The sequence below is a fragment of the Hylaeus volcanicus genome, chromosome 8 (assembly GCF_026283585.1).
Source record: "Hylaeus volcanicus isolate JK05 chromosome 8, UHH_iyHylVolc1.0_haploid, whole genome shotgun sequence".
Taxonomy (NCBI): Eukaryota; Metazoa; Arthropoda; class Insecta; order Hymenoptera; family Colletidae; genus Hylaeus; species Hylaeus volcanicus.
The window spans coordinates 11,040,087-11,055,154 of record NC_071983.1 but is presented as its reverse complement, the minus strand read 5'-3'; the positions used below and the strand labels follow the sequence as shown (position 1 = coordinate 11,055,154).

The 15,068-nt window shown below is 40.0% G+C and overlaps 1 protein-coding gene across 9 annotated transcripts in view; it reads left to right on the top strand.

Annotated features, from left to right (window-relative positions):
* Positions 1 to 14,725, top strand: part of LOC128881096 (disabled homolog 2-interacting protein) — a 161,027-nt gene extending 146,302 nt beyond the window's left edge. For 6 of the 9 annotated variants that reach the window (XM_054131822.1, XM_054131819.1, XM_054131821.1 and 3 more), the window contains 8 exons: positions 957 to 1,240; positions 2,227 to 2,513; positions 3,312 to 3,644; positions 4,058 to 4,462; positions 5,144 to 5,310; positions 5,417 to 7,036; positions 7,725 to 7,849; positions 10,597 to 14,725. In XM_054131822.1, the coding sequence (XP_053987797.1) occupies positions 957 to 1,240; positions 2,227 to 2,513; positions 3,312 to 3,644; positions 4,058 to 4,462; positions 5,144 to 5,310; positions 5,417 to 7,036; positions 7,725 to 7,849; positions 10,597 to 10,867 (3,492 nt within the window). In that variant the 3' untranslated portion in view covers positions 10,868 to 14,725. The other 3 variants (XM_054131817.1, XM_054131818.1, XM_054131816.1) reach the window with 3 other exon arrangements.
* The last annotated feature ends 343 nt before the right edge of the window (positions 14,726 to 15,068 follow it).

The following is a 15,068-nucleotide window of genomic DNA, read 5'->3' as shown; positions in this document are numbered from 1 at the left end:
GTAATATAAATAATAACAGGATGCTAGGAATTTTTATAAATTTTAGTAAATCAGGACAAAAATTAAATTCTATGATATTTAATGTAAGTAATAGCAGTAATATAAATAATAACAGGATGCTAGGAATTTTTATAAATTTTAGTAAATCAGGACAAAAATTAAATTCTATGATATTTAAATATTTAGCGCGATTGGGGATAAAGATTCCTAATAATACGAATAACTATATGGTATTGTTAGGAATATTTTTTTAATTTTAATTTCAAAAATATTTGTTGTTAAAAATAATGTTTCTTAATGATACCAATAACATTAATAAGTCGTTAGAAATTTGCCAGAGCTGTCACTCAATTAATCAACCTTGTTCGCTACAGTGCTAAAATGACACATGCGATACGTAACTCGAAACGATTTTTATTTACAGTAACACAAAGTGAATGAACGCAATGAATCACTGAAAGTTGCACTATAAGCATTCGTGAATTTCATGTGATAGAAAGAACATACTTCGTCTTTACAAACGACACCATAAAACCATTTCGACGTTGGTAATCGGTTATATTAGGTTGTCCAGAAAGTTCGTGGCAATTTCTAAGAAAAATTCAAAGGCATATAATAAATATACATGAATTTATTGAATTACATAGATGCTATTTTGTTCCACAACTTTTCCACCGTTTAAGGGATGTATACATGTTATTTGTTTACAACCATTTCGACATATTCAGACCTGTACCACCTACCAAAAATCGACATGGACTTTCCGGACAACCCAATAGTAAAAAGAATTCTTAGAATCCAAATAAGGATTAAAAGTGTTTTCGGAAACACCTTGAAGAGCTTCCTCCTCGAACGAAGGACGACCTAGCGACACCGGAAACGAATCGAAAGCAAAGCCCGATCCCAAAACTCCACCCACGCGGTACTCATCTACCATTCGTCATTTTTATTTTCAGAATTTCTTCTCGAAGAGATCGTTCCGCTCGAACCCGCTGAAGAGAACGAAAAGCGTGACGAAGTTAGAGCGACAGAAGCAACGGGGCGCAGGTCTACGGGGTTGTCGTTCACACGAGTCCCTCCTCTGCGGACAGGCGGTGACCTCGATGGATCTCGCGGCCGTGACACCGTTGCATCCGAGCCTGCTTGGAAGACCTCATTGCTTCCAGGTCACGCCCAGCACCGGTGGGCCCAAGTATTTCAGTTGCAGGACCGCTCACGAACGGGACCAGTGGTTACACAGGTTGGTACCGTTCCTCTGTCTTCTTTTTCTTTCGCGATAAATTGCCGCGTAGGGGTCGAGTGCTCCACGAGGTCGATGAATCGGTACGAGTCTTCTAAGTGCCAAGTCATACCAGCATTGTGCTCGGAGAATGGCTATCCGTTTTGACCCACATCGCGTTTACTTTAACTTTACTCGATTGGAAGACACATGGCGCCGAGGATCGCTTGATTATTCTACAGGCGAACTGGATCTGATGCCAGTGGAATTGAAGATTTTTCTGAATATCTGTAACGATTTCAATGTTAAGTCTTGAAAGAACACGAAGGAAATAATCGTGCAACTATTAATCCATTGAGTATCAGACGAATAACCGATGAAGGTTCCTATGAGATCAAAACTCTATTTTTAGATAACTGAAAGTTACTAAATTCACTTCAGTATTCACTTTAATAACCTTATCAAAATTCATGAATCCTATCCTTTATTTTCTACATCTTACATCGAGAATTAACTCGTTTAGCTCCACAATGAATAGTATAACAACCCATACATTACCATTCAATGTATAAAAGCAAAATACTTGACCGTTAATAATGTTGATTCTAAAAACAAAAATTGATTTAACAGTGTACACGAAGCGTAGATTTATTAGGTTGTCCGGAAAGTCCATGTCGATTTTTGGTAGGTTTTACAGGTCTGAATATATCGAAATGGTTGAAAACAAATAACATGTATACGTCCCTTAAAAAGTGGAAAGGTTGCGGAACAAAATGGCGCCTATGTAATTCAATAAATACATGTATATATATTATATGCTTTTGAATTTTTCTTAGAAATTGCCACGAACTTTCTGGACAACCTAATATTGTATTCAAATGACCTACTCATTTCACATTTCGCTTTACATGTTCCACATCTTCCAAAATGATAACCATCGTCATAAGCAAAGTTTCTTCATTCTTTTTCTGTTGATGTTCTAATTTCATCATGTACGTTGAATCCAGTTTAAGGAAATCAGTTCAACCAGACGCTGAGCAAACGCGACGTACGGACAATTCCCTGCAGATTTGGCTGTTGGAAGCGAAGGGCGTGCCAGCAAAGAAGAGATACTTTTGCGAGGTATGTCTGGACAGCACCCTGTATGCAAGGACCACCGCAAAGTTGAAGGCAGACCTCTGTTTCTGGGGCGAGCACTTCGACTTCCATCATCTACCTTCCGTCAACACAATCCAAGTGAATCTGTATAGGGAGGCTGATCGGAAAAAGAAGAGGGACAAAAATGTTTTAATCGGTGAGACATTTAGTAAAATTCAAATTTGTTCACACTCGCATACTTGCCAGGAGGTTTCACGAGTAATCTTGAAATTCTATGAAATTCGATGCAAATTTAAGATTTACCTAAACGTCATTGTCGTAGAAACTAACTTTTTCAAAGACATTTTTTTATGCGCATTTTAAGAACATAAAATCTTTCGCGAGGTTACCTAAACATAGTCATTATACTCCATCGCCCATAGATGTCTGATATTTTTGGATACCTGTGATATATCTGGCTTGCATAAATTTTAGTATGCACTTAAAAATTGTGAAAATTGCGAGAAACTTTGCATTAGACCCAAGAGCCTGCCACAGAAATTTGTTAAGGGACACCATGTCTCGCAGATTTGCATGAAATATTAACAATATTAACACTTTATCTACCGGGCTATTTAGAAACAGTCTTCAATTTAAAAAGAATTTTCTGCAGTAGCATATGCCAATCTAGGCTGACAATAATTCCTCCATACTGTTACTGGATACATTGAAAGCCAAGTCTGTTTCCAAACACTGAACATTGTAAGTAGACAACCATCAACACGGTAAATAAATTCAAAAAGCTAAATACTGGAATTAGAAAGCCTATAAATAGGCTCCCGGTAAATAAAGTGTTAATGATAGCATCTATTCCAACCAGACCATCTAATCTAAAACACAGGAATTTAATTTCAATTTAATTATTACTTATAATTTAGATTTAAATTTAATTATCTGCAAACTGTATCTTTAAACTGCATTAAATTAATTTGCCAAAACTTATCTTTGCTTTCAGGTTCCGTCAGCATACCTGTGCATATCGTGACGTCACGTTATCTGACAGAGAAGTGGTACCCCGTGGTGGGAGATAAAGGTCCTTTGAAGGAACCCCCAGCGTTGAGGGTGAAATGTCGCTTCCAGTCTGTGGACATACTACCTGTTCAGGTGTACCAGGAGTTCCTGGAATACCTGAAGACCGACTACAAATCTTTGTGCGAGAAACTGGAGCCTGCGATTGGCGTCAAAGCGAAAGAGGATATCGCCACGGCTTTAGTAGCAGTCATGCAACGGGAAAAGAAAGCGCCACAGTTTCTCGCTGACTTGGTTATGATGGACATACACAGAATAGGTAGGAATAGGAGTACTGATCCAACAGACGCAAAATATTAACACTTTACCGACCGTTAGCCTATTAATAGGCTTTTTGCTAGGACAACCAATACTTTGTTACCTATTATCGACATAACAAGTATAAAGCAAACGTTCTGACCAGTCACTGCAACGAATAGAAAAACACGAGCAAGAGTTTCTGAAGTATCACCTAGTAAACTATATATATCTACTCGATATTCTTGCTGTAGACTATTAATATCGAACATCAAATAACGTGTATTGGCAAAGCAGGTTGAGCACTAGAAGTTAACTTCACTGTTTTAATCCTAAATAGATATTTTTAATTAGATCTGCAACTCCTTTTCTCCCTGTGGAGGCTTCTTTCGACTTGCCTTCGTCCACTAATCGATGGTAAATATTGAATTCCAGACGACGAGAGACTCACCTTTCGAGGAAATTCCTTAGCCACGAAGGCGATGGAGGCCTACCTGAAGTTGACGGGCGATAGGTATCTGCAAGAGACCTTGGGAGCGGTGGTGAGGGGCGCGGTAGAGGGTGGCGATTGCGAAGTGGACCCACTGAAGGTCGCCTCGGTGGCAGCCCTTCACAAACAACAACAGAATCTACGGAACGCCGTGGAGCTCGCCTGGAGCAGGATACTGGCCAGCCATGCTCACTTTCCTCTCGAGTTGCGCGAATGCTTCCGCATATTCCGTGAACGTCTGGCCGATATGTGTCGCGAGGACATTGCCGACAATCTGATCTCCGCGTCTATATTCCTCAGATTCCTCTGTCCAGCTATACTCAGCCCGTCTCTCTTCAATATTACGCACGGTGAGCCCGAGACTCGATATTTTTGTTTGAACAGGACTGTGTTCTGCTTTCGACATGACATACAAATTTTTGTTCGTTTTTCCTTTAACACGTTGCCTGCCAAGCTAAAACTCGTAAAAATTTCAATAAAGCTAAAATTTTGTCTAGAAACTATTAAAAATTGGATAGCTTTTAACATCTATCATAGTATTTAATTTTTTAACGTTGTCAAATTTACGAATCCTGTCCAGATTTATTTTCATTAATGTCTCATCTTTGAAATTAATTTTATTAGTTCCTTGTTCCTTCCTCACCCATTTCTGGGTGACGTGGCGACCAACGCGTTAAACGTGTCTATAGTTTGATAAAGGAAGAGTCAATTTTAGAGATCACTTAACACTTTATCTATCCCCCAATTTAAAACCTGTTTACAATTTACAAGAAGACCGACTTTATACGTTGTTGTATATTAATCCTTTATGATACATACCATAGTGATGTTAACATTTGTCTCCGAAGTCGGTGTTATCATTATGGTAGTATAATAATCAAACAAGGCACAGCTACATATATGCTGTTGTCAACTTAATATTAATGACGAATAAAACTAAGCCACAGAAGGACAGGAAAGGAGATAGTAGACTTAAATAAAACTCTCCTTCATTTCTGTGCTTTTAAATTTTCTTTCTTTACTTCTTACAGAATATCCGAACGAGAAGGCAGCGAGGAACCTCACTCTCGTGGCCAAAACGCTCCAGACGCTAGCAAACTTCACGAGATTTCAAGGAAAAGAGAACTTCATGGAATTCATGAATGACCTTTTGGAACGCGAGGCTCCATCCATGAAAAACTTTCTTCAGCTGATCAGCGTACGTATAATATACGTTCAGTTATTTCTGTGACTCACAAAATATCCTTGATATAACTATTATTCACTGTATCGCTCTAAAATGACAAAATTTTCTTCTTCCGCAGAGCTCATTCCCAAAGGACTCTCCAGCTAACAATTCGCTGGAATTCGACGGCTACATAGACCTGGGAAAGCAATTATCCCTCCTCCACGCGCTTCTACGAGAAAGTTTAGTCACGATTGCTTCGTCATCGTCACCCCTGCCCCCACCGAAACTGCCAGAGATCTTGGAAAGGATTTCCCTAGCTTTGGACCAACCAGGTCCGAGTCCCGTGCCAGCTTCTCATCGTTACCCGAACTTGCAGAACAATATCTTTCGTTACAACGATCCCACAATCGCGAACAGCAACACGAATCTCTCTGTGTCAGCCACGTCGACGCTGAGCAACCACAGCACGCTGAACGGGACGATCAGAGACAGCAACGAAGTGCTGCAGTCTAACACGTTAGGTCACAACAGCTCGCGCAGTCCAAACGTCACCAGAGCTGCCACTCTGCCTCGCAACGCGTACATGCCGACTAATGGGAAGCTTCAGCTGCAAATTACCACAGATGATTATCCATTAGAACCAGCAGCCTTCGTGTCACGTTCACCAACCCCGATTGTGAGACAACATAGGGCAATCGGGGCGAATAGAACAGGTGCAGGATATAGACTGACTGCCAGCGCGAGTCTTGCAAACGTGAATCACTGTCAAACACACCCCACCAGCCCTACGCGATCAGAAAGTCACAGTAACCTGAAGGACTCGAACTACAACATCAACACGTCCCAGAATAATCAAACGAACATCTGCACAATCGTCGCTCAGCAGCAACAGCAGCAACAGAATCACCGACACAATATCGCGCGGCTGCAGAACATGGACATCCACGACAGAGAGGACAACTACAATCACAACAACTACAACGTCTCAAGGTCAGCCAGCAGGAATCACTGTAACAAGGAGGAGAACGCGAATCAGATGCAGCATCAGAATTACAACAACGTATCGAAGACCACCGTGAACGCAAACGTAGTGGTGAATCCCTCGTCGAACCTAACGCTCTCTATCAATCACCAACCCAACAACAATTACAATAATAGCAAGATGAACAACACCGCTAACGGCAATCTGGATGAATTTTCAGACTTGCTCAGGTACGCAGACGATGAAGTTTCGGAGTCGAAATCGCAAAAGGGATCGCAGATATCGATCTCGCAATTGAGCAACGTTGCCTCGTCCGGTTATCAAAGTTTTGCTGCTTACAGTCAGAGTTCCAGCCCTGTTGATCTGAGTAGCAATAACGCAAACGCACACATAATCAGCGCCGCGCCTTTAGCTTTCGCGAATCCTGTGTACCGGATGGAACCGAATCACGGAAGAAATGGTAGGAGAGGTAGCAGCAGCTCTGAGGAGAGAGAAGGAAGCGGCGGTGGCGTCGAAGGTGTCAGAGGTGTTGATCTGAGTCCATCGCCTCCGCCTCAAAACAATGTCAGAAATCTTCAGAGGAACAGTCAGAACCAATGGAGGCAAACCAAACAAACACACAGGAATAACTCGGAACAGATTCAAGGCGTCTGCTGCCCGAAACACAGGAGGAGGTTGTCGCTGGACTCGACGCGAGATCTGTCCGACACTAGCGAAGAGGAAAATTGCACGACCAGAAGGAGCAAGTCTCGTAGTCACCGTAGCATCGAACAGGTACTGATTGATACTTAATATTTAATACTGCGTACTTGGTTTCTTTGATGATGAATAAAGGTACTAATTCCTAAGGTACAAACTTTACCATCCGTATTCGATGAATCGTTTAGAAAGAATTAGCAAAAGACTGGTTTATTAGAAATATTAATTTGTTTAAAAGATAATCTTAGAAGAATTATGATGGTGTTCAATTGACCCTGATGATTATACTAGAATTATGATTATAAAATTATGAAAGTTATACAATATTAAACAAAGTTTCTTTGTATAACTTCATCTTTCAAACAACAGAGACACATGGAGTCTTGCCGACTTTATTCGTCGTCCTCGAGACCAAGTTTCGCGCCAAATCAATCATTTCTCCGCAGCACGATTTCCCAAAGTCGCAAACCGCAGTCAAAAAATGGAAAACGCCAACAGAAGCCGTTTTAAAATTCGACCATTCTCGAAACCAAAGAGGAACTTTTAATTCTCGTTTCTTAACTCTTTCCTGTATATACGTGATCGTAACGTCACTGTTGTGAATAACAAGGTTCCTCTTTCCGTGCGGCTTTGACGTTCATGCCTCCCTCTCTCTTTGATCTCTCTTCATCTAACGGAACGCCTACCAGAGCAATCTATTCGCGGCCTCTCTCTTTCTCGTATGTGTCTTGTAACTAACAGCGCCACGTGTCTTCGTTTCCAGTACGAAGTGGAAATCGAGAGGCTGCGGAATAGCATAGATGAACTGAGGGCACAGTTCGGCATCACCGAGGATACCGATATTGACGGGATTGCACCGGATACCAAGATGAAGAGCATCATCTCCAGGTACTTAATCCTCATTAACGCGGCCGCTAACCCACCAAACTGATTCTCTGCCTGAGTGTGACCCACCTACCCTGCCAAAACCCTGTCGAATAACCACTTTTCTCTGCGTTTCACTTCGAGGCCTTCCGTCATACTCAGTCACTTCAGATTCCATCCTTTCCTCACTTCTTCGCCGCGTTAACAGCCGAGAAAACGTCGACGTCAATCGTGAGACGCGATTCGTGAAAGACAGAGCTGGGTACCATGACGCTTGCAAGGGAATTTTTCATCAGTCCTTTCAATTTAAATAAGCTTGATCCATTTAATAAAAAAAACTCCTTCGCATAGATCAGAAAATAATTAAGTAACGTTTTATTTCAAAAGACAGTTCCATCACAACGATTGGTTTATATTCAGCTTTGTCTACTCGGGGATTAATCGTTAAAAGATAAAATGTAAATATAGTTAGTAATCTGTGAAAGAGATGCCTTTTCTATGCAAGAAAAAAGAAAGACTAGTTAACCGGAAATAGAAAGAACGCCAAGGCGTAATTCTTGCAAAAAACGGTTATTATTCTCGAAATAATATGTATGTTTAATTGATTGTGTGTTCCTGTGCATTCTATCCGCTGCATTTGGTATACTCTGGCTTGATCTGGACCTTGGTGTAAGAGTCAATTATATTTCTAAGCTTCTTACGTTTTTACGTCACATTGTTTAGCGTATAATGTCTTCATTCTCTCTTGTTTTCGTAAACGGCGAATACACGCGAATCGTCGCCGTACGATCCGAGTTAGATTTATAATAACATATTTATTCATCTCACCCATCTTATACTTTGAACCACCGACGAAAGCATTATTCACCCTACGTGCATACTTACATCACCGTCCAATAACATTTTGTCAGTCTGTCTCATATCACTGTTACTTCACTCCACTTCACTCGACAATCTCGTCACAATCTCGGAACACGTTTCATTCTGTTCACATGTGTTGCACTGCAATCTACTCTACAATCCACTATTTTTTTTTGCGCATCAAAGTCTCTGTGTAGCGGATCGCAGCGCGGAAATGTTCAGGATACAGCGCACGGTGTATTCGATAGTCAGTTTATTGTTAGTTTCATTTTTTCGTGTTGTGACATTTTTTACAAATAGACCAATTGCTAGATATGTTAATTTCTTTGGAGATCATTACAAGTTAATTGGATTCTTGTAAATGGTACATGTGTACAATAGCATACATTTTTGTAAAATTAATTTTCTATGCATGACACGATAGAAAAATATGTATTCAGAAAACTAAGCTGTAAGAGTTCCTTGTCATACAATCAAATTATTACAGTAAGTTTAATCCACTAATTTCAATAATTTAAATTGATCTTAACAATTCCGTTAATTTTAACATTTACTCTTGCCTACTAATTTTTATCCTTTTAGCTATTGGCGTTCTGCTTAAAAACTGATATAGCTTTAAAAAGACTGTAAAAGACTAGAAAAGAGCCATCGAATATATAAAACATTTCCAGGTATTAAATGTGCATGAATCATTATAATGTTTTAGTTACAACAGTAATGCAACAAAATTGTTATTTGCAGCAAGACAAAATAGCAAAGCACTAACTGCAAGCAATTTACTTTTTGCACGAACTAATTTTCTAGTTATTTTTACTGTTGCTCGGTCGAGTGAACTGTCCTGAACGTTTCTTCCATGCCCACTACTCACACACTATGTTACAACTTTTCATTGTGGTCAATCGCGGAGGCAGGTGCCTTGCTTCTGTGATCAATGAATCTATGTATCCATGCACTACACTTAATGGTTCCTTTTGGTTGTCCAAGCATATATTTTGCACCAGACACTGCTGCATCCTTTGAATTTCATTTCTGATTATATCGATGTTCTTTTTTTTAAATATATGCATCGTGGTATGCTTGGATAGTCTCCAGCCTCCCTGTGAAATCTCTCTGAACTTGAAGTACCAAACACGTTGGCAAGGGACATCAGCCAAGTATCTTACATTGATCTCAATCTCCAAGTCAATACCACCATAAAATGTGCAAGGAGGAATATAAATATAATTTCTGTGAAGGCAACAAACATCTAGTGTTGCCTAGACTAACTTCCAGAACCATATACAAGAAAATGTTTTACTTGTCTTCTGCTAATGAAAATAATAGAAGTGGACAAGGCACATTACTTTGCATGTCTTAACATACTTCAAAGAGAACCGATTCAATTACAATTTCTTGAAACATGTCCCTCTTCTTGGTGTATCTGCCAAAATGAAAAACCTAATTATCTGCATAAGACTATAGAGAGAATTAACAGGTGAAGCTCAGTTCCATGTGTACGGAGAATCATCAAAATACTCTCTGTTTCTCCAAAGAATCATAATACGTTTGCTGCATTCAGTTGGAGAACCATCCACCACAGACTGTGCTACATTTGTCATAACTTTGTTGTCTTAATGCCTTAATGTCTTATGCATGTATATGAGACAGAGTTATTACTTCAATTGCTTATATGAGTATAAGAGGGTGAAGAATTACATATACATAATATTACCCTTCCATGAAAGATCAGAGAGTTACATACATCTGACACTGGTAACAAACGTGTTAACAAAGATCAGTTTAATGGAGAACCAGAGACTGTTCGGATGGTAAACACACAATCTGGATCTCCAACAACAAAAGCAGATCTCTACCGATTAAGTTCACCCAGAGACCTCTAAACCGTGGTTTTTTTTTTTTACTTATTGTAGGTTAATCTCTGTGGAGGAGGAGCGGCGGCGCGAACAGCAAAAGATGTCGGCCGCGTTGTCGTACAAGCAGCGCGTGATCGACGCGCAGGAGCAGCAAATAGCCGCCCTGGATGCCGCGAATTCGTGTCTAATGATGAAAAACACAAGACTGTTGTCAAAATTGAGCACCCTGACACAACAGTACAACGCTAAGACCCAGTCGAGCAACGAGGCAGCAGCGTTGCTGCAGAACATCGCGGACATCGGTGAACTGAAAAGCTCGTCCTGTTGAGAATGCAGTCGTGTGTTGCTCGTTCATCGGCAAGACTGTGTCGCCAAACCCGCTCCGGTGAACCAATTGGCAAAGAAGGGACGAACGGAGAATGAGTTACAATCCATAGAATCGTATTCGTACTTTTGTAGCTAAAATTCAAGCCGATTTTCGTTTCGAGGATAGTCGACACGTTGAGAAATCAGTTTCGGGACTTTGTAACGCGAGGTTACCGCGGAGTCACGCTCGGTTGCACACGCAACTCTCTGGATCCTCCCTCGTTTCATTCGTGTTTAAGAATTGGAACGATAGCTCGACAAGTTTAATTAGATCCCTGGTAGTAGCATCAGTATGAAAAAATGTATGGAGGCGATGAGTTCAGGCTGTTAAACTGTCGCCTAAACGAACAGTCTACGAAGAATCTGGAAAGATGACAAAGATCCAAGTTGAATTGGATTGATAAGTCTTATTTAACTTGTTGAACTATACTTCTCAAGTACAAAAATCCGTGTCTCGAGGGTTTCTGAAAAGTGTTCCAGGGATTGGAACGGTTACTAACCAGAAACTAGCCAGCGCGTCAGTTACTTATAGCACAGCAAGTTTGATAAGATAATAGTAGCTAAAGTACTAAAGTAGTAGCTAACAAAGGCGTGAATGACAAGGATAAGATGAAGCAATTAAGACTATCTGTTAGGTATATAATCTAACTAGTGAATCTGATATTTTTAATTATTTATAACATAAATTATTTTTCTTCTAAAAAAAATTATGTAATCAGATAATGATGAACATTGATAATGGGATACGAATTGCAAGGTAAATTTTAAGAAGAACAACCTTTTGTCTGTATACATACTGACATGAGAAATTGTAAATAATAGCAATTATAAACACATTGCTTGATGGTCGCATTAAATTGACCATATCGAGCGCGTATTGACAAGAAGATTTGGATTCCGAGATCACATAACTATGTATCCCTATTTTGACACAGAGTTATTGGAGGTTAAAACAAGAGTTATAAAGACTGACAAGGTCGAATCAAGGTCCAGGGATCTTATTTAATACGTTAAACACCGCATTGGTCTCTTTAGACCAGGGCTGACCATTTCGTTTAAGCTATGACATCATACCAATCTTTACATAATACTGTTACAAACAAATAGTAATACTGATGTCAAGTCTGATATCAACGACTGATATCCATGACTGATAATCAAGATTTAGAGTGGTCCAATCCAAAAGCCTACAAACTGAACGCTTATCTCTAATATCTGCAAAGGGTACACCCATCTTTATTTAGATTCTTTTTACAAATTGCATAAATTTCGTACTAAAGTATTATATTCTTTATTTATCAACTTTTATTCCACAAAAGCTATAATACGCAGGAACCGGCGTGGCGTTTAACATGTTGACTTGTTGAGCTGTATCTCCCGATCTAGCAGCGTTTCGAGACATTGAAAACCTATAATCTCACGAGTACATTAGGTTTAACGAACCTAGTCAATGCAAAATTCGCTCGAGATTAATGGAAATGAAAAGGGAGGAAAGGGTGAGGCGTGTGCGGAAATAGAGGCTACCTAGTGAATAGGCAAACGGGTTAAGTAGATAATTTACGTCGACCTCCACGTGACATAGCGTTAAGTTTAATTAGAACCGGATAATTCGCGAACCTCGCGTTGTTTGTAGTTGAGAAGAGCAATGAGAGATTAATCGCCACCCGATCGTTGATCTGTTGTCGTATTTCGCTGATTCGTCCCCCAATGGCTTTCCTCTGTTCGACACGAACAAGCCTGAAAGTCGTCGAAGCAATGAGTGGGATAGGGAAAGGTTTGACCCTTTCAGTGTTGAGATTCAAATCGAAGCGCACGTCGTATACGGAATTATGGCGGTCATATACGTTAAGCATAGTATTTTGATGCCCATAGGCGTTCAACGCACAGACTATATGGAATTGTAAGTGCACGCGACACTGAAACATTTGGAATTGGAATTATATTCATCTAACGATGGTTAAAACATCTAAGTAAAGGCAAATCGCTTAACCTTGCTGGTAAATACAAGGTGGTGGTACAACCAAGCAGTGCGCGATTCATCATGAAGAAATAAGTCAAAAGTGCAGAATAAAATTTGTTTATCTGAGGCTTTGTTCTTAAAAGAATCAAGCTGAAAGTTGATCAAGTGCAAGTATACTGTTAGTTACTCGTAATTTTATTTATAAACATGTACAATGTCACTGTATGCTTCCTGTTATCGTTATCTTCAGTTGTACCACCATTGCTGGAACACCTTGTGTAATTGGGATCTGATACAGAAATTTCTAATCAAAGGGACCGTTATATGCGAAAACATAGTGATTGCATACGTTAAGCATGATGATGGCTCGACGCTCATGGGTGTTCATCGTATGGATTACATTGAATTGGTTGTTAGCGCCATCAGCATTGATAGGGTCAGGATCTAGGTCTGGCAGTGGACCATAGAAGCAGAGACGAATCTCTCTTCTCCGTTTCGTCACTTCCGTTTCATTTTCTTTTTCGTTTAGCATCGTATGTACCTTGACGCACAGCCGCATGCACCGTAACCGCCTAGCATGACGTACGAAGATTGTAACATGTGTATTGCACCGATGTGCAACTGAATCCTTGAGCACCGAGTCGTACTTCGACGTCACCCTGTATATGCGTGTACATTTTTTGTAGTTTTCGTTTTAAGCGCCGCTGGGTCATCGCGAACGTACGACCTTCCTTTCATATATGGTGGCCATTTTAAATGTACGAGTCGTCCCTCTCAGGGCATTCAACACCACCTGAGACGAAACAAGTTGATCGAAATTTAGCGTTCGCACCACGAGTCTTCGAGCGTGCGTTCGATCGCAAACTCCGATTCTTACTTTTATCGATGATATATTTATTTAGTAGTTCTACCAAAGATGAAGAGTGTTTTCGTTGTAAAAAAGAAAAAGAGAGAGAGAGAGAGAGAAAGAGAGAAAGAGGAGCAGATTTATATAATATATATTTCGTCGAGTACCGCGACCGAGGTGCTGGTGCGCGGTGCAAAAATTCGAATTTACTGCGGTCGCGTAGTGAGACTTTTCAAATGTTTTTTTTTTTTTTATTATCATTAGTTTTGCACAATCGATGCATTCATGCATGACAATTAGACGCTTGACGGTCTCGTTTGTTCGCAAGCGTTAGCGCGAGTTAATGTTTTTACATCACAGCAACAATTTGTAGCCGTTGTAGAGCGAGATGCACGCGAGCAAAATAGAAAGACTGTCGTGAATGGAGGAACGATAGACTAGAGTAAATGTTGGGAATGCATGTAGAAGAGAAAAAGTGTTCGTGCCCGTAATAAATGCGTGTGTATGAATGATACTACGTGCGTGAAACGTATGAGAGAAGATTACGATTCAGTTTAATGTTATTAAAAAAAAAGTATTATCTCGTCGACTTGTACCATAGCTTATTCTCGGGGCGTTTGTGAGAGCGTTTTATTTTCTCGCCTTTCGCCGATTATTTTTGTATAGAGATATCTATCTTCCCTATTTCTTTCACTCTGACCCATCCCTTCCCCGTCCCCGCGCTCGATCTTTACACTTTTTGTACTTTCTTTAACGCGAGCTGAAAATGTTTTCAATCGTCGTGCGTTGACGATTATGAAATTAATATATTTAATATCGTTTCCCTCTCCATTTCCCTTCTTGTTGGACGATGTAATCGATAAACGATAAAATAATCTATTTAAAATGACTTGGATAGCCTGTACATTGCTAAGTTTTTGGTATATTCGTTTCTGCAATACATCATCTGTATTTAAGCGTATAGCATCTGTTAGTAACAGTACATGAACAAATAAATATGATTAGACATATTACATCCTGCATTTGTATTTATTCAAATTAGAATTAAATAACTTGGAAACATCCCATTTCTGTTGTTTCGTGGCGAGATTTCGTGGGACTTGTTAATACGAGGTCGCGGGTTTTCACCCTTTTCAGGATGCGGAGTGAAAAGAAGGTGAGGAGTGAACAAGGCGAGAACTAGAGCTCGGATACAGTAAAGAACTGTTTGTCACGTAAAGAAAATGCCCTTTTATGCGGCAATCTGTTTGTCTGTTTGCCGGTCCGGTTGCCTGATCGTGAGCGCAAACGTGCCACCTCTTCGCACATTATATGCTCCTGATACCAAAATTCAAAATCGGCCAGAATTTCGAAATT